This window comes from Petromyzon marinus, chromosome 19 (assembly GCF_048934315.1).
Source record: "Petromyzon marinus isolate PM22_M1 ecotype Great Lakes invasive population chromosome 19, UKy_Petmar_22M1.pri1.0, whole genome shotgun sequence".
NCBI classification, from domain to species: Eukaryota; Metazoa; Chordata; class Hyperoartia; order Petromyzontiformes; family Petromyzontidae; genus Petromyzon; species Petromyzon marinus.
The window spans coordinates 1,055,843-1,081,246 of record NC_133685.1 but is presented as its reverse complement, the minus strand read 5'-3'; the positions used below and the strand labels follow the sequence as shown (position 1 = coordinate 1,081,246).

Here is a 25,404-nt window from a genome sequence, read left to right as displayed (position 1 = left end):
ACAACGGCACGTTTAGAAACAGCCATCGGGTTGTAATTACGACAAGGATAATCGTAATTATAGTATCGTCCGGTTGTGGCCAAGCATGTTGGAAATTCGTGGGTTCCTTGTGTCGGTGACATCGTGCGGTGGGAGATGAGCGAGTGTGTAGCACAGCCAAGTACCACCACGGCCGTGATACTCGGCTCCGTGTGAACACAGTTCGTGTACCGGCGATCTATTACTATTAAAATCTTTGCACAAATTCCCTGTGCTGAGGATTTCCATGAGCGGAGTTTGAGCCGTGGCTGAGTCCTCCATGCGTCTTGGGAAGCAACCGAGCGGCTTAAGCCTGAGCTGAGCCGCTTTCGAGGCCGAGCCAGAGCAGCCTTGACTAAGAGTACGGCCGTGGAGGTTTTCACATCTTCAGTCATGCCTTTTTTCAACTCCACGTCACTGTAGCCAGCCGCTTAATTCTGTGAAATGGGTCCGTTGTTTTGGTAACAATGTGGGAATGATTGGGGCATATGATGGTAGTCCTTACTACGTGCAGTGTCTTTTACAGATGTCACTAGACAGCAGCAGACAAACGTGTGTGACCGACAAACAAAAGCCACAGGATGGCATCGTCGCCTAGACTGGATCAGCTGTGAAGGGGTTAATGGGAAAATGTACCTCTTACACCCGGCAGTGACGGCAGGATTAGAGGGTCACACCTGGTCTTATGGAGTCGGTCGCAATGCAGCCCGGGGTAGTTTCACATGAACTCTCTGTGGAAAAGGCTTTTATCTTGGTCACGGCTCGATGTGCAAGTGCCAGGTCCCTGTACTGGTTGAATGATGGCAACACTGTTACACGCGAGTACTCGCAGCCACTGGCAGATGGGAGTTGGAGATTCACGGCAAAAGTGCATGGCGGAGAAACGCTCAACACACGGCCCAACCCGGAAAACCGCACTCGAGCTGGGCATGTGGCCGTGCTGCTGCCAGATGGGAGGAAGTAATTAACTAAAATCACAAATAATACAAAAATATATACATTAACATGATGAATGGATAAAATTCAAACATTTAATGCTTCAACACACCACTGCAAATATACAAATAAACACAAACGGCAACCTGTACAAAACAAACGCATTTAAAACTTAGGCTTTCAACTTTTTTGTTATACTTTGTTACTTTTTCTGAAACCAGTCTTCGATCTTCATTTTCTTGCTGGGGCTCTCCGACGTGCTGGCTGTCGCCGTGCCATCGGTTGCCGTGCGGGCCCCGTCCTTGGCGTGGTCGTCCAGGGCGGCAGCCAAGGCGGCGTCGTCGGGCTCGTCCCCGCACACCCACAGCAGCTCCATGATCGACTGCTGCTTGGGGTCCTTGAAGGAGAACGTCAAGGCGGGGTCAGCACCCGGGCCATTGGTCACGTGCAACTTGGTTGCATGCAATTGAAATGCTTACTTGTGGACGTCCGGTCGCAGAGACGTCCGCCGAGTTTCGGGCAACACCGATTTAATTTGACCGGTTTTCTATTCGGGTTAAGTCCCCGATAGCAACGCAACTTTACACGAAAGATGAATTCATACTGGATCATCTTCGCCAGCGTTAACGAGCACTTAACACCGCGTGGGTGGGTGGTGGCGGCGGCAGCGGCACCTTCACAGAGTAGGCTGTGGACTGCGCGTTCTTGAAGCTGTCGCCACAGAGCCCGGCCTCGCCCAATATCCGCAGCTTCTCCTGCACCATCGGCCTTCACGCGCACATGGACACACGGACCTCCAATTAGCACGGTTGTCTAGGTACGGTGTGAAAGAAGTTAAACATTCATAGATACACGGACGACGCCGTAAAACGCCGAGGCTCGCCGTTTACGTGCACAGCCCTTGTGTCAATCCACTGCTGGATGAAGACCTCCCCACAAGCATTTAAAATCCACTGAACCCTGGTCATGCCTATCGAGCCATAATGTAGATATAAAACCTTTATACACTGAAGTCTATTTTTGAAAGGTGGTGCTCCGAGGGAGGGAGATGGTGAGCTACGGAGGGTGGCTGGGGGCGCGTGGTGCCCACCACAGGTAGTCGTCGGAGGTTCCGCGTGCCACCAAGTAGTGCACGTTGACGCAGCACAGCTGCCCGATGCGGTGCACGCGGTCCTCCGCTTGGATCAACACCTGCAGCGCATTAGAGACAACCCACAATCATCCAGCGATCCAACCAACCACAGAGCCGCAGACACGTGCGCCGTCGTCATCGCCGCCGCAGCCGCCCTCGCCCACGTGATCCACCTACCCCGGGGTTCCAGAAGAGCTCGGAAAACACGACGAGGTCGGCGGCGGAGAGCGTGATGCCCATGTTGGCGGCCGTGATGGAGAGCACGGCCACCTTGATGGCGTCGTCGCGCTGGAAGCGTTCGCACAGCGCTTGCCGCTCGGCCGAGGAGGTGCTGCCGTCGATGCGAATGTGGCCCACGCCCTGGCGCACGGAGGAGCGGGAGGGGCGACGGCGCACGATCGGCAACAAAGATGCGCATGTACGCGAGCGTGCGGGGACCGTCCGCGGACACGGCGGCCTCCAGGTCACGAATTGCGCAGGAGCGCCATCGGCGCGGAGATCAAGAGCCGGGCCTTCATAGAGGCGGTTCAGAACGGTGGGCTGGGACGTGGCCCAGAACAGGAAGCAGCGGAGGGAAAAAAGTGCCAGGAAACCCCCCACAGAAGTGGGAAGAAAATCTCGGAAAAATAATGAATTCAAGTAGAATAAGCGTTGAACGTCGACCGAGCTCTGGGGTGGCGCGGCTACCTTCTTGCCGAGGTGTGCGGACAGCGCGTCGAGCACCACGCGGTGGTGAGCAAACACCAGGAACTTGGCTCGCCCGCTCTCCAGCAGATCGCTCACGTACTCCCTGACGCCGTGACGACGGTGGGGGGGGGGGGGGGGAAAAGAGTGGAGGTCCATCCCTGCAATTGCCTGCTCACACCCTCTGCTGGCAAACCTCTACAGAGTCCCTCTCAAAATTATTTGGCCTACTCTTCCACGCTGACCAGACGTCGCGGAAGAGGAGAGAACCAATATTTACCCACCGCACGTGACATGTCGATTGGCTAACCGGTGAACCCATTGACACTGCCGGGCAGACAGGCGGTAAGTGGGTGGGGGAGAACAAATAGAAGCGGTGACCTCTGGATAGCAAGGCCAGCATCCTTGATTAAGGAACGGCAGCAAGTTTATACCAGGAAGGCCCAAGGGCCAAAACACTGCGGCCTTGTGTAGCAGACTTGTGCCAGAAAGTTGTCAGCAAAAGTAAAACTTACTTGACTTGACACTGAGCGACACCGAAAACCTGTCATTTAGTTTTTTTTAATTTGGCGGCTATTCTCGTGATTATTAGCGTTAACGCGTTCACAGTTGACGATCGCATCGCCGCTGCGTACTCACACGATGGCAGAGACTTTCGCTTCGGCCGTCTTGCTGAAGAACAGCATGAGCGCCTCCTTCTCCTGGGTTTTCTGCAAAGGACACGGACCGCACGCGGCCGGGTCGCTCAGAGTGCTCAGCTGGCACCGCTGACCTCCTGCGATTTAACAGGAGTCTCAAGTGTGGTGAGCTGACAGTGTCAGCCCAGTCGGTCATCAACGACTGCGTAAGAAATGTGTATCACGTTACATTTAGTTTTCACTTGATTTGGCTACATTCCAGCTCTGAGAATTAACAATATCAATTGTGACTGTCACGTGACAAAAATTACTCTCCTGTGGTGGGGCAGGTTGGAAAGTGCTGCGCCTTACTGTGTGGACCAGACATCACTGGAAGGTATCTCAGAGGTAACTCTGTGGTCTCTGCTTCTGTGGGCTATTCTTTCACGCTGAGAGTCGCACCGATCTGCAAGAGTTCCGCGACACCAAGAGGACACAATCTGCGATGACATCGCGGGGAAAAGGTCTCCAAATCGGGGAGAGATCGGCGAGGTGACCTCTCGACCCCAGCGAGTTCGGTAGATCCCCCCGGCAACTCACCGACTGCTTCCCGGCCCTGTCCATGGCCTTGGCGGCAGCGGCCAACGCCGCTTTGGCCTTGGCGTCGATGACGCCGGGGGCCACCACCACCATCTTGCGCTGCTTGGCCGGCAGCTGGCTCAGCACGTCGGCCTTGAGGCGCCGGATCATCACCGTCTCCTCCAGCAGCAGGCGCAGCTCCGCCATGTTCGATGAGCCCGTGTAGTCCCAGCCCCACGGCATCTGAGAATAACGACGTTCAAACACATTCTACTGTGACGCATGCGAGCGTTTTTAATCGCACACCAATTATCGTTTTGGGTCGCAACCAAACGCATCAATTTGGCCGTGTTGGGTGGTGGAGGGTCTTTCGAGGTAAATTTATATCCAGATCGATACGTGGCCTCACCCAAAAATTATTATGAATCATTCGTAATAATGACTGTGAAATCCTACGTGCAAAGTTAATAATACAACAAGCTAGGCATCACACGTATGCTTGAGAACATCTGTTTGTCTTTGGGAGTATTTAACAGTGCGGAAGCCGACGGGGGCATTCGCCGGTGTCCAAAAGGGGTGAATGACTCGCAGCAGCGCGACCGCAGTGCAGGGTCGTTCACACCCCGTCACCTTCACTAGAGACTCGTTCACACCCCGTCACCTTCACTAGACTCGTTCACACCCCGTCACCTTCACTAGAGACTCGTTCACACCCCGTCACCTTCACTAGAGACTCGTTCACACCCCGTCACCTTCACTAGAGGCTCGTTCACACCCCGTCACCTTCACTAGAGACTCGTTCACACCCCGTCACCTTCACTAGAGACTCGTTCACACCCCGTCACCTTCACTAGAGACTCGTTCACACCCCGTCACCTTCACTAGAGGCTCGTTCACACCCCGTCACCTTCACTAGAGACTCGTTCACACCCCGTCACCTTCACTAGAGACTCGTTCACACCCCGTCACCTTCACTAGAGACTCGTTCACATCGCGTCGCCGTCAATGCCCACCGACGACTATCGAAGGACGCGCAGACGGACAGTCGACGCACGAACGCCCTCAACCCGAGTTGGAGAACCGCTCGAGATGGAAGGTGTTTTCGCCGGCAAAAGAAAATCCATTGCGCGTACCAAATGCGATGGCGGTCGCTGTGCCACCCGCGCCCACCTGCTTGGCGTTGCAGTAGCGCAGCGCGAACTCGTGGAATTTTGGGAAGATTTGCGGCTGCACGGCCGCCACCTGCGTGTAGAGCTCGGCGGGGCGCGACATGGCCGGGGTCCCGGACAGCAGCAGCACGCGCCGCGCCTTCTGCGCTCGCGCGCACGCACACGTGCACACGCACAGCAAGACAAATACCCCGTTTCACCACTGGCACATCCGAGCCGGGTCGGCGAGGCGCTCTGACGGCACTGGTGGTTGTTCCACCGGCTATTCGTCGTATCGAGCAGGAACCAAACTGCGATGCGCTACCCTCACGAGAAAAATGTTTAATCTGGCTCAGGGCCGAGCAGGGCCAGGGCTAATGAAGCGTTCACTGCACCCGATGCCAGTCGGGCAGTGCACCGCAATCACGCAGCATCATCACCTCTACACGCGGGATTTTTAATCCATAAAATTTGCAATAGTTTCTGTTTTATCCTGGCCACCCCTGTGCCCCTTAGACTCCAGACAGTGGAGAGGTGACCGTGTTACGCAACGAGAATGGCAGAGGCGCTTTGTGGTTTGTGCTCGGGAGTGTCCGTGGCCGCCGCGGCATGGGGAGAGGAGCCTCACCTTGAGCAGGGGCAAGGCGGCTTTACAGCGGACGGTCTTCACGTTCTTCAGGAAGTGGGACTCGTCCTGGGAGGCGGCAAGAGCGGGGCGCACCAGCCGAGTCGGTTATTCGTCACCGGCAGCAGCAGGTGAGTCGGGTTGAGTGGTGAATGTCCGACAAGGGTCAGGCGTCATCTCAACCTGTCCACACAATGGGCTGCCTGCCGGTCTTGCGACCGATAGTTTAATAGTTTAATGATAAGGCCCACAATCACCGCAGAGTCTACATCGTGTGGGACGACGTCAAGCCGGGACGACCACCGAACCCTGACCGCGAACCGTGAGTAGTCACAGGAATGCAGGGAGAGAAAGACGCCAACCGTATAGCGGATGGAGGATTCGGGCAGCGGTGAGCGACAGACACATCGCCAGGCAGATTCACAGGTCCCCGGCCCGGGGGAGAAAGAGAGGGGGGGGGGGGGGGTACGTGGCGAGGACTCACGGCGATGATGACAGCGAAGCCCTTCTCCTCCAGCTTGCCCTGGATCCTGCTCAGCAGGTCGTAGCTGATGATGTTCACCAGCCCCGAGTTGGGGTTGTCGCGGCCGGTCACCACCACGTTTATCTTTTGGGGGTCTAACCAAGGCAGCCACCGCCGGAACGCCTGCACACGCACGCACGTGAGAGAATAACAAACAACCGCCTCCAGAGTCTCAAGCCACCGGTGAGTAGGAGCTTCGTTGGTCAGAATTTGATCAACGATCAAACACATTGGCCAGGTGTAAATAATACCTTTGTAAACGTGGAAAATATTGTCGGGTGGTGGAGGGTTAATTACAATAATTTCGGAATAAAACTTCCATGTGGCCGAGCCCAAAAACAAATATGGACCACAGGGATCACACATCCCTCGTGTAGGCTCAGATAGACCGTTGGGCTGGTGCTGCTAGCAAGCGCCTATTTAGGGCTGGAATGGCACATTCGGGGGTGGTGTGGCAAGTGCCATGCCAGGCCATCTTTGTATCGCCAATGCTGAAGTTACGTGCTATGCCGGACTGGGGTACTGTACTGGGCAAGGGGGCACTCTTCTGGGGGATGGGGGTGCTTTACAGGGCGTACCTCTGCCCAGGTGAAGCGGACGGAGGAGGGGGCCACCACGAGCAGTGGCCACTCGGCCCGGTAGAAGGCGGCCACGCAGATCGCCTGGATGGTCTTGCCCAGACCCATGTCATCGGCAATCAACACTCGGCCCTCCTGAGCTATAGCGAAGCTGCACACACACACACAGATATTACACACACAGACACACGCACACTTCCGCACTAATGTACACTGACAGATACACAACATGCAGACAATAACAAAAGTTGGCAATCTTCACTAAGTGTCCGTGAAGTCACAACAACCGTTGTGCTATGCGAGGTGCACTTTGAGGCTATCACGTGATGTGTCAACGGGACAGACCCAGGTGTTAAGGATTAACCGAGATAACTGGCAGATGCACCACCTGTGCTAAATACACAGATACACAAACACGCATGCCATGGACATGATGACACTTCCTGTGACATCACATTTGAAAACAAAGAAAAATGGGATCTAATTTTTCCTTTACAGCTTGGATGGATGTTGGATTTTTTTTGGTTTAATCTAAAACCTGGGACCACATCCCTCGCGCAGGGCCTGGGGGGAGGGAGGGAGCTCACTTGACCCCCTCCTGCTGGAAGGGCAGGAGGCTGCCCGTGAGGGTCTCCCCCACCGCGCTGAGGTCGACGTCCCGGAGAGGCTCGCGACTCGCCCGGCTGCGCTCAAACTGCGGCAGGAACGTGCGCACCAGCGCCTCTGGCAGGGGCTCCACCTCCAATCCGGCACAGCGGCACAGCTGCGGCACTGCCGTACGCACGCACATTCATAATGATACAGATCCCCCCCTTCTAGCGTTTAACAATGTCGAGACAAGTGCTGTCAGCGAGCGCCAATTAAGTAAGGCACCACACAGCACACAAGGAGACGGTGTGCCTTGTATCACCACGCCCGGCCCATGTTTGTCATCCCAGTGCCGATGTTTCACACAACGCACCGGGTACTAGGACAGGCCGAGGACTCGCCAACGATTTTAGCCATGGCAGAGAAACAAACTCAGGAAGCTAGGAAGTGCAATAACCACGACACTAGCGCTGCACACACCTGCACACAGCCGTACACACGTGCCCATTAACATTGCCCCGCAGCCTGCATCGAGCTGCTGTGCTTGGTGGTCACGCAGCCAGGCGCTATCCAGGCTCAAGCCAGACTGTCTTCTGAGATCTGACGAGACCGGGTGACTTTGTCAGGGTAGGCCAAGCGAACTGCAATCCGAATGAACCTGTTCTGTGTGCGATGACTCACTCAGCTCGCAGTAGTCCTCCAAAAGGAAGTTCCACTTCCGCGTGACAGCATCTGAACAGTTGCACGAGACAGACAAGTGAAAACACAGACGCAGGAGTCAGGAGTGTTGGAGGTGCAAGCCGCGTGTCACCGGCCAACACCGCAACTATACACAAGCCTCCAGGGCTGCATGGCGTGGAGCATCTGAACTAGCAGTAACCCAGAAAATAATTAGATTTCCAGCCATTCTTCATCTATCACGTGAAATGTTGTTCTGCGCTTTAAAGTGCCTAAATACAAACATCAATATTGACCGCCATGCGACAAAAACTGCACTCAAGTGACAGAGCGAGTGGAAAGTGCCACCCTCCATTGTGTGGAACAGAAATCACTTGAATGGTTCTCAGAGGTAGCTCTGTGATATCCACTTCCAAGGGCTATTCTCTACCACTGCGAAAAAATCTGGATGGATTCTTTGTCACGTGACACGAGACCAATACAATTTTTTAACTACTTTAAATATTTCAACATGCTCCCTCGGCGAAAACACGCCGCACGCCGGCACTCACCGTAGCTGCGCGACTCGATCTGCTTGAAGATGCCGATGGCCTCGGCGTGGTACGTGATGTCCACCTCGAAGCGCGAGCGCCCCACCAGCACGCAGCGCCCGCGCGCCGTCACCGCCATGCTGGGAGGCTTCTTCCAGCTGTGTCCCACGAGCATGATCGTGCTGGCCGTGCGGGGCAACCCAAGGCCCCTGCTGGGCCCACCTCCTCCGCCACCCGTTGGGGTGCCATCCGGCTGCTGCTGGAGCCCTGGGCACTCGTGCCCCTCCAGCGGACAGATCTCCACGCCTGGGATGTGCTGCGCTGCCGACACTGTGCGGTGAACGAGAAATCAATGTCAATTAATTTTATGAATTGAATGAAACTATTAAGAAACAATTCTTTTCTGTAATTAATTACCCAGGCTCCTCTAAAACTGGCGGCCGCCCCTGCACCCTTGCCTCCCGAAAACAGAAAACCCCCTTAAAAGCCACGCCCTGCGTGACGCGGCTGATGATGCCATGATATCACCATGCCTCACCGATAACCTCCCGTCCAGCGGCACACGTGGTAACAGAGGCGAGACGTTTTCGCAAGCCACCGCCATGGCACGCTATTGCGTGATGACCTACCATCAGATGCGTGCAGTGGTATAGTGGCTTTATTTGTATATTATTAGAAGAGATTGGTTATGATGGAAAGACAGCGCATCGCAGAGGACAGGAGCTGAGAAACACTCGTCTGTAGAGCAGAGTGGGAACGGGTCAAGGAAGCGAGCTCAGCGCTTGTGAGTGTCGTGCGGAACGTGAGCGGTCCACACTGACTGAGGCTGTCGTGGTCTTCCAGCAGGAAGCTCCACGTCTTTCCTTCTAGGTCTGCAGAAACACAAGGTCAAAGGTCAGAGTCAAGAACAGTGTTACGATTATTACCAAGCAGAATCTGGATACATTTAACTCAACAGGGCTTACCCCGTGCACACTCACCGTACAGGCGGCTGGGCACTCGCTTAAACAGGGCGATGAGCTCGGACTTGTAGCCGACCTCAATCTTGAAACGATTGTTGGGAAGCTCCAGGCAGCGGCCTCGCACGACGTTGCGGCGCTGCGGTCCGCTGCCGCTGCCACTCCCTCCGCTCCCCAGTGGCTCCGACACCGGGGGAGTTACCGCCGGCGTGCTGGGCACGCGGGGCTCACCGCCGGGGCGCTGCCATGACACGCGCACACAACCTCGTTACGCTCGCCCGCACGCTCGCCAGCCGCATGGGCGTGTACCTTCAATTTGTCAATGCACTGCTGGATGAGGGCTTCCCCACGCCATGTGGGTCATGGGGTTGGTATGAATGCAGTAATGTAAAGATGTAGGAGCATATAAGTACAGTACAACAATGGATTTTGTTGCACTGCCCTCTGCTGTCAGCATTGCTTTGCATGCTATGCAGTGTTTGAACTTTGGAAGTACGATTTTCCGTACGTTTACATTTTTAGGAGTCCCCTCCAAAAATAAACATCGATGTGCGCCACGCAGTTAACTAACGCGCATTGTGTCGCGGTTCCGCTTCCCGACAGCACTCACCGCACTGCTCGCGGAATAAAAGCGTGTCGCTGGCGTGGACGCCGCACCGTTGTCCGCCGGACATTGCAGCGACTTCCTGTCGAGTGGGGGCGGCGGCTGAAACGTTTTCTTCCCGAACGTCGCTTCACCCGGCGCGGTGCTACCAGTGGTAACGGCAGCGGCGGTGCCCATCGGGCTCACGCCGCTCTTCACCGAGTTGATGTTGCTCCAGAGTTTGGCGACGTCGGACGGAGGGAGAAATCCTCCCGTGCCCTGTCCCGGCAGCAGTTGCGGACTGCTCCCTGGTGACTCGTGTGGCCCGCTTTGACCACACCGCTCTGCTACCGAGACCCCCGCTGAATCACCCACTGAGACCCCCACCGAGACTCCCACCGAGACCCCCAAGGAGCCCCCCACCGAGCCCCCCACGTTCAATGGCGGTTGAGCCGGACTCCCGTTCACACCTTGGTTGGCGCGAACCTCCAAAACTGGTCCCGTGGTGCCAACCAGACCCTGGCCTGTTTGGCCTCCCTGGCCAGCCCGTGGACCTCCCGAGGCGGCCTGCGGGGGCCCCAGCCCCGCGACCGCCAGCCTCTCGGCACGCTTGGCCAGCGCCTTCCTCCGGTTCTCCTCCATCCTCCGCTTCTGCTCCTCCGTGATTCTCGTGGGCACCATCGCAAAGCTTCAGCTGCCGCAGGGGATGGACGTTTGCCAGACTGCAAGGGCGACAGGATAAGGGAGTATCAGAACTGGTCGTGCTCTCTGTTTTTAAAGATGAATTATATTATGCAGTGGTAAAATACATCTGGTCGAGGGGACCCATACAAACATTCACGCACATATAACGTATGACGCCATCATCATTATCATCCGTAATCAATGCACTGCTGGACGAGGGCGTCCCCAAGTTGCCGCGATAGTTCACGCTCCCACGATACAATAATCTACCCTTGCACACGAACGGATCTCACCGCTCCATCTGATTTTCCATTGTCCATTAGGTATCCAGATGGGGTTAGTGTTATGGTCAATGCAGGTCGGTAAAGGAGAGGGCCCAGGACCAGTTCAGATATATCACTCGTCACTGATGTTCGCAGCTGCCAGGAATTGTAGTGGATGGTTTGGGCCCTATTAAACTGATTTCTGCCTCGTCCTTCCTGGAACAAGTGTGACGGGAACTCGGCTCCACGACTCCGACCCCCAACCACGAGGGGCTGGGCCGCGGGAGCCAGGCAGGCCGGTCTCTGGGGCTTCCTCTTTTCCACACCGCGGGAAAAATGAAGGGTGGACGTGAGCACTTTACCTTGAGTTTGGAATATTTTCCTTATTGAGGGCCGAATAGGACTTAAAATACCTTTATCAGGCCACAAGTTAACATACACATAGCTCGCTCAGTCACCGCATTCTTAAGACACGTCTGTCACTGGCCACTAGCAGAGACAAAAGTGATTGAGCGTGCTCATATTAGCACAGTGTTGCTAGTTCAATGATATACCCCTCTAGGACCCGATTAGCGCGACCAAAATGCTGGCAGTCACCGTTTGGAAGTGGCATGCCGCATGCAGCCACTGCAGGGCCCGTGCACGTGACCACCCCTTTCTTGCGAGTAGGCCCAAAAACGTCGATCGACCAGAAACAAACAGCACGATCAGAGTTGTAATGGATAAGATTGTAACGCCAACATCTGTGACGAATATATTAATCGGGCCTCCCCTAGGTCGAGCTCAAATGAGTACAATAATACGGGGTAAACTGTATGGGTTGACAGGTATGGTACACATCAGCGCTGGAGAGGCAAAGGTGGTCTGGCGTGGTGCTGGCCACCCAACACCCTTGTGTGTGCCGGCCTTGATAGGTGCACGCCAACAGCACTTGTCCAAATTGTATATTAAAGGCAATACGGGGGATCTTTGTCATTTGTGGGCGAGTAGGTGGGCTGTGTTGTGAGTAGGTGAACTTTGTTGTGAGTTGGTGAGTGTGTTGTGAGTTGGTGAGTGTGTTGTGAGTTGGTGAGTGTGTTGTGAGTGTGTTGTGAGTTGGTGAGTGTGTTGTGAGTTGGTGAGTGTGTTGTGAGTGTGTTGTGAGTAGGTGAGTGTGTTGTGAGTTGGTGAGTGTGTTGTGATGTGGTGTGTTGTGAGTTGGTGTGTTGCTAAACGGGGTGCAGCACGGGCGAGAGAAGAGATGGAGTTGATGCGATAGGATGTGGAGCTGAGTGGATTTCCCATTGACCGGTAACCCAGCGGTGTCAAGATCGGCGAGGCTCGTGAAGGACGCTGCTGCTGCTGGGCAGTTGGAGGAAGTCGCCCACCAGCAACAGCGGAGGTCAGAGAAGAGAAGCTCACAACAACGGGCGGAACGCCGGGCAGATAAAACACGGCAAGTTGGCACAGTGAGGACCACAGGTGTTGCATCTGCCAGTCGTCTCAGTCAGTCAACCCATGGCACCTGGGTCTGTCCCGTGACCTGCTGCCAGCGGTCGATACTTAACGCGGCCTCAAGGTGCACCTAGCCTGGCACACACGCCGCGGCGGCGTCACCGCCACTCTGTTGCGAACAGCGATTGTTGTTGTTGCGACCTACAGCGTGGTGGTTGAACCCAACAGCGCGGATGAGACCGGACTCTCAGTGAATGGTTACAGCACAGACGATAAACCGAGTCACAAAAGCACGGCTGGGGCACTCAACGAGTGAAGTTCACGAGAAACGGCGACCCCGCAAACCCTGCGACATCACAACACGACGCCACGTTGCGTAAACAGCGCCCCTCGATTCTACTCCTTTTGCCGTCTCGCTCGGCCCGTGTCACTCACCACTGCAGGTGGCCGACCGGGCCCGCGACCTCCCCGCTCCCCTCGGAGCGCCCAGGCCCTCTCGGTCCACGGGGCCCCCCCCCGGGGTCGCTACCAGAATCAGCAACAGCAGTATGAGAAGCAGCAGCAGTAGGAGAAGCAGCAGCAGTAGCAGCAGGGCGTGATGACAGCCAAATGGGGCTACAGCTGTGACAGCAGAAGCAACTGCAAGCGAAGGCAGCTGCGGTGGAAGAGTGTCAGCAGGTACTCCTGGCGTGTGTGCAGCAGAATAAATATGAGCAGCAGTTGAAGCGGGACGACCTGCAGGAGGTGCAGCGGCAGCTGCAGGAGCCGATTGGGAGCTGGGACCGCGTCTCCCGCGCAATACGGGACTACGGCAGCTCACGAGCCCACATCGCGCGCGTGTTTGTTTCGCGTTTCGTAATTGTCATGTCATTCATCCGCGTGGCGTCGCTCTACAGAATCAGAATATTTATTGTGGAGGAATCCGATGAGCTACAAAGCTCTTTCTCGCAGAAGTCCAGTTATGTAGAACTTGTTTTTCTTATCGTTCGTAGCCAAACGTGCTAACCGGAGCAGTCTAAACAATGCACCATTATAAGTCACTGCATGATAATACATATAATGTAACCGTTTTCATTGCGTCAGTGACGACTCACTTTGTGTTTGAATAATACTCCTTTTGGACGAAGTGGTGGCGCAATGTTCGTTCCCATTCCTCGCTACGGGTGACACTCAGGATCAGAATCTTTGTTTAGACTGCAGGAGGAATCCGATGAGCCATGAAGCTCTTTTTCACAAACGTCCAGGAGGGCCACGGGGTCAGCAAGTTACACCAACAATTCCGTACAAAAAAGGAGATGAGTGCAACATAGAGGAAAGCTAAGTAAGTCACGAAAAATAAATATCTGAACGCTGCTGGGCAGCTAACGTTCACCAACCCGCGTGGTGCACTCTGGTCAAGCTACCCGTGACCACGGCGTGGGGAGGCCTTCATCCAGCAGTGGACTGACAGAGGGCCGTGAATTCTGAGCCATCACTTGTGCACAGAATCACACGTTAAGTATACATCATATCAAAACCAATAACGAGATTGTCACGTGACTTCGTTTATTCATGATCATAATGCTTGTGGTCCTGTCTCATTATTCACAACTGCTCGATATGTACAACCAGTGCTGATAAATACATGACAGACTCTTTTCATCAATGTACAGTGTGGCTTTATTTGAAACAATAAACACAAAACAATGCTGTTCGCTCATTCATTTCGGCGCTATGCGATTATATAAACTTTTTGTCCTTACACCGTGAAGAATGTGGACTTTTCGTGTTTTGCTGATTATAGGATTCATGCCGGAGAGTGGCGGCATAATGGTTAGCACACTTCACGATTAAACAAGTTTCCCCAAGGACCTGTTCAGTTATATCTGAAAAGGTCCTGGACACCCCTCTCACCAGCCCACACTGACCAGCGTGGTGAAGCATAGTCAAACAACCCCCAACACCAACACGGCATGGAGAGGTCTTCATCCAGCAGCGGATTGACATCACTACCTTTTGAGCAGGCATTCAGCCCTCTGTAAATCAACTGCTGGATGAAGGATTTTCCCATTCCGCATCTTCATGAGGATTGTTTTACTATACTGTTGAGTGCGAGTTGGTAAATTACTAATTCAGATATCATTGCCACTGTTGTTAGCCGTGACCGAAATCAACTCAGGTCACCGGGTTCATAGTGCAGCACAAGCGCGCAAGCCACTGTGCCACTACTCCCCAGCTCTTTACTATTTTATCGTAACCCAGAGGATGGCACCGATGGGTCCCCAGCACCCGTGCCCCCTGTCCCTGAGCTTTGGCCTCTCAAGTGTTCCTCAGGGCCTCGTGTTTGCCATCGAAGGAGCCGCTCCCAGACAGGCCGATGCTGGGCGGTTGTTCTCCCAGAAGGCCGAGGACACACAGCTCTGCGTGACTCTCCGCGGGCTTCCTGTACCGTGCACAAACAACCACGTGTTTACATCGACACAATACTTTACATAAGGCGAGAACAATTCTGGGAGGCTCAACCGGGACACGTCTACGGTAGTCAAGCCCTCGCAATCACTCCCCCCGCCTGCACAGTGAGCTACAGCACTCGTGTGGTCGTTGGCCTCGCTCACTGCTCATAGGACAAGACGACTCCTCTGCCAACCCTGCCCACTACTGAGGCTAGACCGCACCTCCGACTCGCAAGGTTGGCTACGTACGGTGCGACATACAGACAGATCACCGTTCTTTTGCCCATATCGTGAGTCAAGCGTGTAAGCTAGACATTTTAAACCTGGGACACAATCCCAATTTTCACTTAATATTCAAGACACTAGGTCATCCTTTGTGAAACCGGACGTTTGTTTGCCTAAAAATACACAGAGAGTATTGTATATTCTAGAGTGCTCGTAAAATGACTCCCCCATTCACGAATTCAGGAGACGATTAATGTATTCGTCTGGCCGGCAGAGGGCGAGAGATCGGCCAGTTTCAGCGCGAGATGCAGTTGGAGGGCTGGCAAGTGCGAACCGAACAGGTTGAAGTTGTAAGTAATACACATTCATGTTCCTTGGACTTTATGACTTAAAATATTGTTTTTATCATCCAAGATTATACAATTAGCATTTTATTTATTTTAATAACTTTCACATCTCGTACTATTTATTCCACATGCACCGCAATGGACGAATTAGTTGCTTCACTAATCAAATTGCGACGCCAAATTTCGCTATTTACTAAGTAGCGATTGTCACCACCGGCAAATGCTTGAGGGATTGTCACTGTCTCCATAAGTGCGTGAGAAATATGCCAAATGCGCGCGGCTTAGGCGTTCTAAACTATTCCCCGTAGCTACATAGCCTCAGTTGATGCAGTAGAGCGTAATGGTTTCAACAGTCCGCCAGTGTGAGAGCGAGTGCGTCACCGTGCTGTGAAGGAGACTTGCAGCTGCGTGGAGCCGTGAGGTGCAAGGGTGCCGTTCCCAGGCGAGACCTCAAAAGACCCATTTTCCTCGCCGGACTTGCTCTCTGGCAAACACACAAGCAACACACAAATACACACGTAAACACACACGCGCTGGCACGCCCGCACTCTACTCACAAGTCGCATTCTTAAATCCTTGAATGTTTATGACACAGGCTATTGGTATGAAACCACAGGCTGCCAACCATCCACCACAGTTGCCATATGAAAACCAGACTTAAGATTGCTTTTGAAATGACTCCAAAAGCCTGACATTAAGGGCGGCGCGACTGCACAGCACAGCATGATGCTGTGCGTTTGATTATTCACTTGACACGTTTTGCTATCGCGCAGCTGGGACGCTGCATCTTGTTTATGGCGGTGGTGATTTTGGCAGCAGAGTCGCACGTAACTCGCCAAACAAGTCGCTCCGGTCGCGAACGGTGACTTACGGACGTGCGCAGACCAGTGGCCGCGTGCCGCGCCACGGTTGACGATGGTGGCGAGGCGGGCGCGCCGTTGGCCGACGAGACACGGCCCAAAGTGAAGGGCTCCTTCTGGCACGCGCAGCTCCAGGCACGGCATGTAGACAAACGCTTCCAGAGGAACGCTCTGCGGGGAGGAGAGGGGCCTTACGCGTATTAAACGGGGGCGACGAACCCACGGCACACGGGACGTCTCTGGCCTGTGACATCATTTGACAGTTCAGGTTTCAAGTTTATTTTGTTTAACCAGGTGAGGACTCAAGAGACCAGAACACCCTCATTTGCAAGAGTGGCAATAATGGGGCATTAGTCTTCCAGTAGGGGGCAACGGATGGTGTGTATAATCCCAGATGATTAAATTGAAGGTAATTTATGAATGCAGTACATTTGGACCCTGATGGCGGCAAAATAATGGCCTACTCTTGCGAATGATGTCAGGGGATCTTTAACGTTGATGGCGCGTGGTATTATTACTATGGTAATTATACCCGCAGCATTATTTAGGGCAGCTGCCGGATTTTAACCGTTTCAACAAGCGGCGAATGTGTGGCTGCTAGGCCATGCCACCTCCCATATTATTTGTATAGAAAACACAAAGAAACATTGCCCCTTACTGAGAAACCTAGCAGATGATTGAGATTCAGTGAGGGTTTCTTGGTTTGTAAATGTAAATAAATGTTACTTATATAGCCCGTGATCACAAGAGGCCTACTACTTTAAAACAGCCTGAAACAATATGTATCCGTATCTGGAAGCATCTTAGCCACATAATCGGGCACACAGCTGTTTTTCTCATTCTCTGTCGCTGCAAGGGACTCTTACAGTGGTGTGTGGTGAAGCAATACGTGGGTACGCCCACGTCTTCCAACACGTCTGGTAAACACGGAAGAGTAGACCAAATACCCTCCAGAGTTCGCTCTTGTAAAACGTCCTTCCACCATCAGCGACGTGAGCAAGCAATTACAGGGCCACACCTTTACCGCTGTTTTGTGCGCGAGCTCGCAGTGATAAAACGATCCCTCGCTCGTCTTTCGGGTATATACAACCAACCAAAGGTTCGTTTTCTCACCGCCGGCTGCCCATGCTTCCCGGACAGACAGACCTGTTGGGTGCGGTTGCTGTAGTGGACAGTGAGCTGTCCTTGCACGCGTAGCGTGAGCTCTCCACCCCGCCTCTCCTCCAGCAGCTCGGGCGACAGCTGGAACCCCACCTCCACCTGTAGCGGCACGCACAACACCCTGAGCGCACGCCTGCCAAGCAGGGCCGGTGCAAGGGGGTGCCGGGGCGGACCCCGCACCACCAAATGTACCTATGGCCCCCCACCCACATTCACTCTGCTTAGCGCTGAATCGCTATCATGGTGGCCCCCCACGCTACGGCGCTACAGCGCCCCTCTCCATCCGAGAGGAGCTGGAGCCGGGCCTGCTGTCAAGTGGTCAGAAATTCATCTTGGCTTATTAACCAGGGTTGCCAACTCTAAGGCACAAAAAATAGGACAGTAGAATGTATCTCGTGATCTATATCATGATACATTCTACTTCTCTTATCTCATCATACCAGAAGATGCGCTGTCTTGAATCAGTAGTGTATTATTACGCAACTGGCAAAATCCGAGACAGGAAAGAGGTTGTACTCGGAAAACAAAGACAGGCAGCAACTCCAATATTAAGCTACACTCCCTTCTGATGACGAACTTATATGCAGCAGATTTTCCAAATTTCCCACACACAGAGGTTATACGTTGTCCGCTACTTTTCCAGTCCTCTCCCACCCAATCTACAGCCAAGTGTCTCGCCGTCTAGTATAGATTCCCTCTCAGTGGCGTCGAGATCGATTGTGCAGGTGGTGCAGCTGCACTGGGGCCCACAGGCCGGAGGGACCCACAGGCCGGAGGGGCCCAAGGCCGGAGGGGCCCACAGGCCGGAGGGGCCCACAGGCCGGAGGGGCCCATGCGTTGGGCTACAAAGAAAGGGGGAAGGTGAACAGGGAACCCCAATTCATTCCATGTACCAGGGCCAATGCCAGCCATGCTATGCTACTATTCCCTCTGTATTCAACGGTCGGTCAGCCCTGCCTTGCCCCACCGTCTAACCTGGAGGCTGTGTTGAGGCATCAGAGTGATGGTGTCGGCAGACTCCCCGCCGTCACTGGGCGTTGTGTGCTGCGGCCGGGCGGCGGGGCTCTGTTGGCCGGGCAGCGCGGGCTGCACCAGCGCGAAGTTGCCCGACGTCTGTAGGCGGAAGCTGAGTGCCGTGCCAACCTCGTTGCGCAGCGCCATCCGCTGGGTCTGCACACTCTCCCTCTCCACCTGCGTGTACATGGACCCGCGCTCATAATATTTCAGCTACGCGTAAACCAAATGGGTTGCTGAAAAGATTTCTGGCATGTACAACCATAAGCCTACTGCAGTCTGTCGAACGTTGAATGTGCATGTGATAGCTCTTTGGTCAATTAACTGCGAGATGAAGGCCTCTCCATACCATGCGGGTTGTGGGGGGCTATTTGACTACACTTTATTTTGGTCAGTGCTGATTGGTGAAAGTGGGGAGCATAGGCACGGGCGGATAAAAGTACAGAACATGTATTTTGCTGCACTATCCATAACATAGTTCCAAACCTAAAACACCTGCTTTGCAAGGTGGTCGCCCAACCAAGCATTATCCAGGTTCAACCCTGTTTCCCTTCCGAGATCTGATGAGAACGAGTGCAGTGCAGGTGGTTTGACCACAGGCAATGTTTAATTGTATTTGTTATGATTAAAATGTATGTAATTTTTATTGATAGAGTGAGACGCACCTTTCCGTCTTTAATGAGGTCGCTGGCCTCAGCGTGGAACTTGAGTCCCCTGTCCCCTTCGTCCACGTCCATCTGCACAGTCAGCCTGGCACAGGGCAAGCACGGACACACACGTGGCGAAATGTACTCGAGCACAGACCTCGGATTGCTGACACGACGTGTCGTAAGGAGAAGAGAGGAATGAGAGTGATGAACATGGAAGCGCCAGGACAGAGACCGAGAGCCAGGCCTAGAAGGAAGCGGTGAGTATCGGTGAGGCCGGATTGCCGAGTGGAGGTTGAGATGATGGCCCAGGAGAGGAATGAGTCTTGAAATGGGACCAGGAAGGCAGAGCCCACATGAGTGGGAAACATTGCAGGAATGTTTTCCGTGTTTACGTGGCCAACTTCTCTGTGGAACATTCATATGCGTAACGAACATTGCCTGTCTGACGAAAGCCTGCAGGTCCACACGAAAAGGGGGCACCTCGTATCCATGTGGTCGGTCCACCTTCTCCGGCACGCACACCACATCCTGGAGCAGCCGCACAACACCAACAATGAAACAACAGAAGTTCTCCTCTGGGAAGAAAACGTAACTCGCCTGCATTGTCTTTGTGGGTAATTTTGTATTTCCACAGTTACCCTACTCTAAGAGGTGCATTATGGGATTGAAGGTGCGTAATTAGTGATCGGGGGCCATGCGGGTTCAAGGGTCAAGAGAGGAAGTGCCCACCTGCTGGTCGAGGCTTAGGTACCCGAGCACGAAGCCGGCACACTCGGCACGCGATTCGATGTCTGTCAGGAGCAGCGGCGTGAACGACACGCCTACGGTGGCGTGGCCCCGCGCCGGCACCACCTGGGCACACGCGGAGCGACCGCACGCACGGCGTTGCAGGGAATAGTGATGCATACCTACGATCGAGCGCTTCGGAAGCAAAGAGTTGGTAGATCTCATAATATCGATTGGAGAAACTTCAAAACCCGCTTGGCTGCAGGGTGGCCAGAAGAAGGCAGTACAACAAGTGGGTCCGTGACCACGTAGATTTTTTTCAGTGTTATCCCCGCGTACGTGTGGTGCGTTTTTTCTGGGTACTCCGGTTTCTTACCGCATACAAGACACTGCCAAAAAAGGGAATTTGACCAACAGCACATACCAGCATAATCCTGAAGAAGTTTTGAGGCTCATTGAGACTTTCTTGCCTTGATCAAGGTGAAGTTCTAGAGACCCCTTACAGGGGATATTTGGCCTACTCTTCCACTCTGGCCAAACATCTTGGAAGATGTGGGAGTACACATTATTTTTACAAACCGCACAAGGTTTTACACACAGAAGAAGAGAGCTTCTCATCTTACTGTATCGCTTTCCCCTCCCCGTCATGTTATACGTCAACACACAGTTGGCTTGGTAGGTGGTTTATGTGGCACGCCGGGAGGCAATGGACCACGTAGCTCCTACCATCTGGCTTGGAGTGATGCAGTACGGGAAGTCGGATTCCATCCCCTCGTGTTCCCGCAGGCGGACCTTGATGATGTCACGACGCGCCGGCGCACCCTCCGCCACGTCCTTCTCCAAACTCTGCGAGGTGACGACACCCACGGTGAGCCACGTGGGTCTCGGCCTGTTTACCGCTGGCCCTTATCTAAGCTATTGCTCATGTTTTCGCACGCACGGTTGGCTACGTACGGTGCGAAGGAAGTTCAACATACATACAATCCGTATTGAAATAAACCAAGGCAAAATAGACATGTGACTGAGGCAGAATGCTTTCAATCGGTGCACATGACCTATGGCGACCCATGGACTGGACACATGGACTGTGTGATAAAGACCATGGAACAAAAAGCTGAAAAGGATGCAAAAAAAAGCGTGGAGAGATGCATGCTGGGTATTACACTTTGAGAAACAGAAGATGGAACACACGAATCGGGAAACATGCAAACTACAGACATTATTTTCAATATTAAAAACAGTAAGTGGCCATGGGTAGGACACATCACTAGGAGTAATGGCTAGTGGTTAAGCATGGCGAGGATGTCCATCGCTGAGACTGAGCGAAAAGATCAGCCGACACGCAGCAGCGACAGGAAACCGTGGCGCGGCGTTACCGTGAGCGATCGAGACGACTTGCGGACGCCAACATCCAGCAGTGGCTAGATCACGGCTGCTTGATGACGGATATATAATATTCGTAGATATTTCATGCGTCCCGCGTCGGGTACGTGGCAGCGCCGAACCTCTGGGCTGCTTGGGGCAGAGATGTCATCCTCCTCGTCGAGAGTGAACCTCTCCACCCAAGGCGTGGGCCCACGGCGCTCGCTGGGCACGGCGGCCTCCGTGGCGAGCAGCTCATTGCCGTCGGCGTCCCTCAGAGGGAAGGGCTGCCCGTAGCACAGCAGCAGGTCCAGCAGGCGCCCGTCCTGGCTCTCCACGTTGTACGACTCCCAGTCCACACGTACAGCTGCACCACAGACAGATGCGATTATGCCCCATGGTATGCAGGCTCGGTCAAGGCACATCGCAAGCACAGCGCTTGATACATATAAATTTTAAAAATATATATGTAATTTTAAGCCCTTTGTCAACCCATTGCTGGATGAACGTCTCCTCACACTGTGTCAGTTGCTTGACCATACTTCACCACACTGTTTAGTTAGGGTTGACAAAGTGGGGGCCCTGGACCGATCAGTGTCACTCGCCACAAATGTTAGCAGTGGCTATGAACTGAACTTAGGTATCTCACCACTGCACCACTACCCCACCCTAGAAAAGCAATACAAACATGTAGTAGTTGCATAAACGTACCACAATAATGTTGGAAATTATGTGTTCGCATAGGTTAAACTCTGAACCCAAATCAGGGTGGGCTAATTATGTTTAAATGCAACTATACGACGAAGTATCAACAATTTTAACACACTCACAAATAGGGTTGTGAGTCTGTGTATTGCTAAGTCAACATTCATATGAATGTTTAACACGTAGGCTTTCGCGACCAATGTTATTCATAATAAAGGTTTTCGGGTTAGATCGCGTAAATGTTGTGGATTCACTCTTCGACACGCCGGTGGGCTAAAGTAGTGATATATTTCTCTTTTGTCAACGTGACACTTTTTTACTGTTTGGCCGTGTCGGGTGGTGGAGGCTTACGACACATTTATAAATAACGCGATCTAACCCAAAAAACCTTTATTATGATTCATATTAATGCCTACCAAAAGGACTGGTGTTGTTGATCCTCAGCGATCGGGAGACCGTGTCCCCTCCTGAAACATGTGTCCCAAACCTGCCAAACACACAATCACAAAGCACCACCACCGCACTCCAGTCACACTCATTGACTTCATGTGCAGGAAATATTGACACCATCTGTAAACCACAGGCAGCATACTGTGTGACCGTCTTACCTGAATTTAAAAAATACCTGTTTTCCAAATCTGCAATCCTGCACATTCATCTCTTAAAGCTCCCTCCATTGCCCCCCTCCCCCATTCCCCCACGAACCCCTCTATTTTGGCCAGTGACAGGGTGCGTCTGTGTGTTGTCCTGTGGGACGAAGCGCGAGTCTGCGTCACACCTGACGATGGGGCGTGTGCTGGGGTCCTTGAGAAGCCCAGTCAACTGCAGGTGCAGAGGGCATCCATGCACCGACATCCTCACTGGGACCTCCACAGGCTCCAGGTCCCCGACCTGCCAGCGTTACATTCATTATACTGTCAGTAGTATTACTACTACTGCGGTTGTTTAGCCAGTGAAGGCTCATTGCGTTTCAAGACTCTTTTTCAGGAAGGTCCTACCAAGTTTTCTCCATAGGGAGCGATGTTGCTGTGTGAATCCAAAATGAGTAACATTTCAGCAGTGGGATGTTTGGCCAACACCAGCAGACACATCCTCCGTGATTTTAGCCATGGAAGGAAATACATGCAGGACACACACCCGAGTCAGAAATCGAAGCGCAAGTGTTACCACTGCTCCACCCATTACCAGCAGCATCCTTCGTAACCTTCACGACACATCAGTGCAAACCATCATCGTAGCCCCCAGAGAGATTTGCACTGGCTTCCCAGAGCAGGCCAAGGCAGGACGAGAGTGGAGTAGTGGAATTGTAGGCGGTGACCTGACAGAGCAGCCGGTCGCGGTAGTGCCCCCACATGTCGCTGACCGCCGTGACGGCCACCTCTTGGCGAGAGAAGGCGGCCAGCGTGCCAGCGCTTGGCTCGCACGTAAAGGCAGCTCCCCTCCCCGCCAGCAGTGCACCCTCTCTCACCTCTGGGAAGCAAGAAGCACATTGTCGTTCCAACACGTGGGTTTGTACAGCTGGTTTTATGATGGCGCAGTGGCCCGCGCACTTGAATATGGACCGATAATATAATACTGTACCATAATATTTGAATTTATATTACGCCCATAACATAAAACTATGCCTCTGAGTGTAACCTAGCTGTTTGACGTGTGATTCCCAGCCCCGGTCAACATCAGTGGCGAGTGTAATCTGAACCAGCACCCCCCCCCCCCCTCCCCCAGCAACCCACACCGGCCAGCGTGGTGAAGTATGGTGACACGACGACTCCTGTGACCGAAAGTAGTGGATTGATGAAGGTCTGTAAAAGTTACAGCTGTTTATAAATTAAAATTACTGCGCTAAAAACATCAAATACACAAACTAATGTACTTCATGAAACATTTTAACCTTGCGACAGGCACCTCCCTGGAGTATCTGTGCATGATTAATACAGCGCCAGAGAGCTTGGGGGGCTCACCTGCCTGCCGTTTGCTGGGGGGCTTTCGAGCCATGCTCGCCTTGTTGAGAGCTTTTGTCAGAAGAAGGCTGCTGTCCATTCTATTGATGTGGGACAAACACATCTACGTTAAAATAGCACTTCATTCTAATTACAGTCATACCCCGGTTCACGTCGGGGACGCGTTCCTGAAAGGTGCGATGACGAATATCGAAACGATGCCAATCAAAGCAATTTACAGGGTAGTAGGTGGAAGCGAAGGCTGAGAGGCGACGGATAACGAGATATGACGATGCTGTAGGCGACGTAAGCGTGGGTTGAGGCGACGCAAATCGGGTATCGGTATGAATGCGGTGACGATGTATTTGTGAAATGTCGTAAAAGGGGGAGACGTAAATCAGGGTATGACTGTACCATTGAGTCTGAGCACTGCGCTTTTGTGACGAGGTCACACGTCCACCAGTCACAGTGGCTCCCTGCTCTCGAAGCAATGCTCATCTCCTGTATGCCAGTGGTGGAAATGCTGCAATCCTATGGCAGTGGCGGGTTTGTCCATAGGACATCTACTGTTTGTTTCCCCACAAACCGAAATTCATTTAATTCCCCTGAGGAACACGTTGGAATGAATTGGCCCCCATCCAGAAAAATTGCTTTATAGCTCACCGGATTCCTCCAGTATAAATAAATATTCTGAATTCCGTGCCGCTCACTCTCCCACTACGACACCTCACCAGAATGTGGTAGTGACATTTTATTAATTGAAGTGGCGCAATAAACAAACAGGTTAAACATGAAAACCTGATGTTGCCTTGCTTCCAAAACATGTTACATTAGTCTGTCAATACCACGTTAACCTGCCCAATGCACATAGCAAAGTAAGGTAAGGGGAATTTGCAGGGCTATAAATATGGGTGGCATGGCTAGATACACATGTGTACAGTCGTGATCGGAATTCAGAGAAACAACGGAGATGTGGGAGAAGTGAGACGCAATCAGAGAGGGGAACGTGTCTCGGTATTAACCCAGGCGCACTATTTACGTCTTTTATGACAAGGTAGAGTAGACAGAAACAAATGTTTCACAAGTGTACATGATACGAATCTAACCCCCTGCAACAACTGCGTGGTTTTGTACGTGTGCCGTGAATGCTCGAGTTATTGTTTCAGCCGTGGTGGGACTGCATGTCTGTCAAAGGGTAGGTGTCGTAATATTGGATTTAGTCAGAGAGATGACATACTGTGGACATGTGCTGCTAGGCTCACATGAAGCCCTATTGCCCCCCCCCCCACTTCCTTGGGAAAATCGAAGGAAGACAAAGGTGGGCGTGGTAGTTGTGGGATGAAATTGAGAAGTGGACTCAGCTCAGCATGGGGAACATCAGGAAAGCTTGTGCTGAGAGGAAGTGCTGGCACATGTTGACTGT

At 53.1% G+C, this 25,404-nt stretch overlaps 2 protein-coding genes across 2 annotated transcripts in view; both read right to left on the bottom strand.

Annotated features, from left to right (window-relative positions):
- Positions 1-1,029: 1,029 nt before the first annotated feature.
- Positions 1,030-13,391, bottom strand: SMARCAL1 (SNF2 related chromatin remodeling annealing helicase 1). Its single transcript, XM_032957345.2, has 18 exons — positions 12,995-13,391; positions 10,206-10,900; positions 9,617-9,836; positions 9,458-9,508; positions 8,658-8,966; positions 8,110-8,160; positions 7,428-7,611; positions 6,841-6,991; positions 6,224-6,385; positions 5,743-5,808; positions 5,137-5,277; positions 3,988-4,209; positions 3,410-3,480; positions 2,774-2,876; positions 2,264-2,446; positions 2,045-2,145; positions 1,629-1,722; positions 1,030-1,351 (listed from the first exon to the last, which is right to left on the bottom strand). The coding sequence occupies exons 2-18, from the start codon at positions 10,857-10,859 to the stop codon at positions 1,157-1,159; spliced, it is 2,958 nt and encodes a 985-aa protein (XP_032813236.2). The 5' UTR covers positions 10,860-10,900; positions 12,995-13,391; the 3' UTR covers positions 1,030-1,156.
- An 803-nt stretch (positions 13,392-14,194) lies between these two features.
- DLEC1 (DLEC1 cilia and flagella associated protein) overlaps positions 14,195-25,404 on the bottom strand; it is a 36,547-nt gene continuing 25,337 nt past the window's right edge. Inside the window, exons 25-38 of the mRNA XM_032957344.2 lie at positions 24,003-24,082; positions 23,360-23,511; positions 22,820-22,932; positions 22,458-22,528; positions 21,480-21,703; positions 20,701-20,820; positions 19,978-20,100; positions 19,682-19,776; positions 19,264-19,348; positions 18,560-18,775; positions 17,570-17,683; positions 16,435-16,594; positions 15,945-16,047; positions 14,195-14,981 (exon numbers count right to left, since the gene is read on the bottom strand). Of these exons, the coding sequence (XP_032813235.2) occupies positions 14,858-14,981; positions 15,945-16,047; positions 16,435-16,594; positions 17,570-17,683; positions 18,560-18,775; positions 19,264-19,348; positions 19,682-19,776; positions 19,978-20,100; positions 20,701-20,820; positions 21,480-21,703; positions 22,458-22,528; positions 22,820-22,932; positions 23,360-23,511; positions 24,003-24,082 (1,780 nt within the window). The 3' untranslated portion in view covers positions 14,195-14,857. The remainder of the gene's footprint in view (positions 14,982-15,944; positions 16,048-16,434; positions 16,595-17,569; positions 17,684-18,559; positions 18,776-19,263; positions 19,349-19,681; positions 19,777-19,977; positions 20,101-20,700; positions 20,821-21,479; positions 21,704-22,457; positions 22,529-22,819; positions 22,933-23,359; positions 23,512-24,002; positions 24,083-25,404) is intronic.

Bases quoted from the DNA above. Each gene is read 5' to 3' on its own strand.
- SMARCAL1 (XM_032957345.2), bottom strand. From the start codon at position 10,859: ATGGTGCCCACGAGAATCACGGAGGAGCAGAAGCGGAGGATGGAGGAG. The intron at 4,210-5,136 runs GTGGGCGCGGGT...CGTTATTCTCAG, and splicing joins GCTACTGCAACGCCAAGCAG to ATGCCGTGGGGCTGGGACTA. The intron at 2,877-3,409 runs GTGAGTACGCAG...TCACGGCGTCAG, and splicing joins GCGAAAGTCTCTGCCATCGT to GGAGTACGTGAGCGATCTGC.